Below are 4,916 nucleotides of genomic sequence, written 5' to 3' on the forward strand. Positions count from 1 at the left end.
ATGTCACCCTTTCACGTGCAGTTTCGACGGCACGAGATTAAAGCTTTCCACCAATTAAATTCTAGAATTCCCATTATTTTTTTCATTTCATCTTCTGTCCCACGTTCAGAGCTAATTTCGTAGAGCCTTATTGAATTGTATTTTTATTGAAATCGATTGCGATGCGACGTTGCCGCGGGTTTGCAAACGATTTGCAAGCGGTTTCTTTTTGCGCTTGCTCCATTTCTCGTGAATAATCCTCGCAGATCTTTTGTAATGTCTCGGAGTTACATTTCGTGGGTTTTTAGGCACATTTTTTGTGGTCGTAATTACTGAAGGAGAAAGCGTCACACCTCAGATGTGCATGTGCGGGTGCTTGCGCAGTGTACGCACTTTCCCTATAACTTTAGTGTTCTCACGGATATTTTTCTTTTTCTTAGTTCATTCTCTCCTCGGGGAGAATAGGGCTGGAAATGAAATTTCTCCATGACGTTCTATCTGTGGCAGCTCTTTCGGCTTTGTTCCATATTTTAAACCCTAATGTAATCCTTTCTTTCTCCACTGTCCTTCGCCATGTTCCCATGGTTATTTTTAATGACCTGTAACTACTGACAAAGAAAAGGTAAATTTTCGTCATCTTGACATATCCGTCTCTCTTCTCTCTCTCTGTGCGTGTGTGCGCGCATGCAGGCATCGTTGTAGTGGATGAGCTTCACATGATCGGGGATTCTAACCGTGGTTACCTGCTAGAACTGCTACTGACGAAAATTCGCTACCACGACTTGAAGAATGAGGCTAACAGGTGAGGTCCGAGTCATGATTGAACCAACCTGTGGGGAGAGTAAAGGCAATGTAAAGTTAACATAGTGTGAAAGCAAACAGTGTACACGTCGTGATTCATAATTTGTAGGGGTTGTGAGTTGATGGTTTATAATTATGTATTATAATTTATAAGGATGAAACATATTTTAACGTTTTCTGTGAATTTCTCAAACTTTCGGGCATTTTTTGCCGACTTCCGCAAACCACCAAGATTTCGATGTACATGCTCAAACGCTCGGGAGTCAACTTGAAAAGATACCGTCATCAATTTTTTCTGTAAAAATTGAGAGAGAAAAATTTCACTGTAAAAAGCTCGTAGGAGCGTGATCGCGATGCGATTTCGACGTTCGTCTGTCTTGCCTGCAGGTGCAACGGCGTGCAGATAGTGGGCATGAGCGCTACCTTACCCAACCTTGACCTTCTCGCACGCTGGCTCCAGGCTAGACTCTACACGACAGACTACAGACCCGTGCCGCTGGCCGAACACGTAAAGATCGGCAACGCGATATACGACTCCAAGCTCAACAAGCTAAGGTCATTCGCTACCAGAGCCGTCAAAGGTAAGGGTCGTAGGGTTCGGTGCTATAATGGGCATGTAAATATAGTGATGTCTTGATGATCGATTATAATTGAAAGTCAGTAGTTTGCAGCAACCGACATTATTTATGAAAATAAATAATCGATTATGAAAAAAGACAACTGTACTCACAGTGTTTGCTCAGAAGTTTATTGACTCAAATGTCAAATATTCCTAATATCCTTTATATTTTTTTGGGTCATGCTCTCGTGAGATTCAGTGCAACAATGGGCGTGTAAATGTGCTGGTTGTCACTCAGCGTAATCGTGAGGGCCATCATGTTACCTGTATAATGTAATTCCACTTGTAGAGCAATGCAAACAAATTTTTAATGTTACTTCGAAACCGTTGTTGTCGAACGATCTCTGAAACATTGAGCTTTGAAAGCTTGTGTGAGTCTACCGAAGATGAAAAAAAAATGATGATCAGGGTACGGGTTATGAATGATCAGCGAAAAAATTCACAAATTGAAAATCGTTTCTATTTCCTGAAGTCGAACCTCTTCGTTAGCCTTGCTGGCGTGATGCCAATGATACTGTATACGCTGTATATTTCGCGGTGGTTTAATTTTCGCGAATTTCGTGAACGCGTCCCCGACCGCGAAATTAACAACACGCGAATAATTCATACCGAATAATTCATAATTCACCGACCGCAAAATTAACCATTTGCGAAATTGTCCGTCAAGTCTGAATTTGCGAAAATATCTGTACCCGAAAAATATGGCGTATACAGTACTTGTTTGTCTTATCCGCAGGCGACTCGGACGGAGTCGTGCAGCTGTGTGTGGAGACGGTGACCGCCGGTCACTCCGTACTTGTGTTCTGTCCGACGAAGAAGTGGTGCGAGGTGCTGGCAGATACAGCAGCGAGAGAGTTCTACAACATGCTCCGCGAACGAACCACGGCGACGGACGTCACGGGCGGTACGCATCCAGACATCTGTTTTATTACCTCTAAGACACTGTAGTATAGGTCTAGTTGACGCAGCAAGCAACGGCGATGGACGTCACGGGCGGTATGCATCCATAAATATCTTTTGGATCAACTCTAAGTCAATTTAGTGTAGGTTTAGTTGGCACAAGAAATAACAGTGGTAGACGTTACGGGAGGTATACATCCACAAATCTCTTCTGGATCACCTCTAAGACACTGTAGTATAGGTCTAGTTGATGCAACAAGCAACGGCTACGGACATCACAGGCGGTATACGTCCACACATCTCTTCTGGATCACCTCTAAGACACTAGTGTAGGTATGGTTGACGCAACAAGCAACAGCGACAGACTTTACAGGTGGTATGCATCCAGATGTATTCATCTCTTTTGGGATCAGTTCTAAGTCACTGTAGTAAAGGTCGAGTCGAATCTGCTTTTACTTGATTCCTGGTTCGTGACTGTGTGTAGATATATGTGTGTAGAGTAAATTCCACTCCATTCCTGGTTGGCGATCATGTGTAGATATATGTAAGTAGAGTAAATTCCACTCCATTCCTGGTTGGCGATCATGTGTAGATATATGTAAGTAGAGTAAATTCCACTCCATTCCTGGTTGGCGATCGTGTGTAGATATATGTAAGTAGAGTAAATTCCACTCCATTCCTGGTTGGCGATCATGTGTAGATATATGTAAGTAGAGTAAATTCCACTATTCCTGGTTGGTGATCGTATGTAGATATATGTAAGTAGAGTAAATTCCACTCCATTCCTGGTTGGTGATCGTGTGTAGATATATGTAAGTAGAGTAAATTCCACTCCATTCCTGGTTGGCGATTGTGTGTAGATATATGTAAGTAGAGTAAATTCCACTCCATTCCTGGTTGGCGATCCTGTGTAGATATATGTAAGTAGAGTAAATTCCACTTCATTCCTGGTTGGCGATCGTGTGTAGATATATGTAAGTAGAGTAAATTCCACTCCATTCCTGGTTGGCGATCGTGTGTAGATATATGTAAGTAGAGTAAATTCCACTCTATTCCTGGTTGGCGATCGTGTGTAGATATATGTAAGTAGAGTTGTAACGCAGAGTTTTACGTTACGATACAGTTGTATATTATGATGTCGTACTCGTAGCCAAAAGACATAGACAAAGAGAAGTCAAAGAATATATACCATGACTGATGTTGTTTAATGCTGACTGAATTTCGCTATTGCTTCACGTATACAAGTTCACAGGCGATCGCGTCTGGAGTTAGGAGAGCATTCCTCGATTTCTGCTCGTGCAGCAGCTTTTATAGGCGCTGCCACGCGCGCGGTGCATGTTCACCCACGTGCTGCGCGCACCAACCACCGCGTCCGTCTCATCCGCGTTCGCTTGGCTTCCGCTTGGCTTCACCACCTTTGCCCTGGATGGTGGCGGCCCCTAACGGGGAGACCCGCTATTCCGCAGCAGCACCGTCCAGGAGGTGGCGCCGTCTATCCGCACGAACGCGTCACGCGTGCCCAACATGGCCGCCGTCCCAGGCATTAATAGCTTTTCACGGTGCGTTTAGCGCATCTAATCCAGCTAATCCCACCACCCGGTGACACCTCACGGTTGAGCGGCTCTAAAGTCGCATCGCATTAGCCGCGGGGCGTCACCAGGTCTCGCCTCCATGCTAGGGCCGGCACCACTAATCACGGCACGCACGCGCCGCTAATTGGGGAAGGTGGTGTTAATCCCCTAACCAGCCGGCGTGGGTGCCCGTGACATAGCGGTATCCCAGCAGCACGTTGCGGCGTGGGCGGGCCGCCATCTTTGACTGCTCAGCTCGCCCGGCCAGCAGGCCGTATTGATCGCGCGTTGTTGCTAAGGCAACACCGTAGAATGAATGGCCAGCAGGCCGTATTGATCGCGCGTGGTTGCTAGGGGCAACGCCGTAGAATGAATGTTTCGGTCGACGTGAGGGGGGGAGGGGGGAGTGCCTTGTTACGTGGTTGTTACAGAGTAAATTCCACTCTATTCCTGGTTGGCGATCGTGTGTAGATATATGTAAGTAGAGTAAATTCCACTCCATTCCTGGTTGGCGATCGTGTGTAGATATAAATGATGTAAGTAGAGTAAATTCCACTCCATTTCTGGCTGGTGATCGTGTGTAGATATATGTGAGTACAGTAAGTTCGTACTCTTTACCAAATTGTAGATCAGTGCAGGCGTCATAACTTTTGAGAGTTCTTGACTTTTTAGTAGGAGTTGAAGCAATCTGTCATCTATATTTCCGAACTGTTTACTGTTTAACAGCGGCTACGGCGGCGCCCCCTCTGCAGCTAGACGGGCGGGCATTGCGTGACGTGTTGGAGCAGCTTAGAAGGACGCCGGTTGGTGTCGATGCAATCCTCAGCCGGACCTTGCAGTACGGAGTAGCATTTCATCATGCTGGTTCGTATACCCATACATGTTTGTGTGTGCGTACGTGCATGCGTGCGTGCGTGCGTGCGTGCGTGCGTGCGTGCGTGCGTGCGTGCGTGCGTGCGTGCGTGCGTGCGTGCGTGCGTGCGTGCGTGACGTGACGTGACGTGACGTTAGCGTTAGACGTTAGACGTTAGACGTTAGACGTTAGA

General features: G+C 46.1%; 2 protein-coding genes across 2 annotated transcripts in view; both read left to right on the forward strand.

The window, feature by feature from the left end:
- LOC106805073 overlaps positions 1–41 on the forward strand; it is a 13,076-nt gene extending 13,035 nt beyond the window's left edge. Inside the window, exon 5 of the mRNA XM_014806551.1 lies at positions 22–41. Coding sequence (XP_014662037.1) covers positions 22–41 — 20 coding nt within the window. The remainder of the gene's footprint in view (positions 1–21) is intronic.
- A 632-nt stretch (positions 42–673) lies between these two features.
- The window catches only part of LOC106805074 (DNA polymerase theta-like), a 35,569-nt gene continuing 31,326 nt past the window's right edge, over positions 674–4,916 (forward strand). The window contains exons 1-4 of the mRNA XM_014806552.1: positions 674–781; positions 1,168–1,361; positions 2,136–2,303; positions 4,597–4,734. Coding sequence (XP_014662038.1) covers positions 696–781; positions 1,168–1,361; positions 2,136–2,303; positions 4,597–4,734 — 586 coding nt within the window. The 5' untranslated portion in view covers positions 674–695. The remainder of the gene's footprint in view (positions 782–1,167; positions 1,362–2,135; positions 2,304–4,596; positions 4,735–4,916) is intronic.

The sequence above is a fragment of the Priapulus caudatus genome, unplaced genomic scaffold (genome assembly GCF_000485595.1).
Source record: "Priapulus caudatus unplaced genomic scaffold, Priapulus_caudatus-5.0.1 Scaffold99, whole genome shotgun sequence".
In the NCBI taxonomy this organism is placed as follows: domain Eukaryota; kingdom Metazoa; phylum Priapulida; class Priapulimorpha; order Priapulimorphida; family Priapulidae; genus Priapulus; species Priapulus caudatus.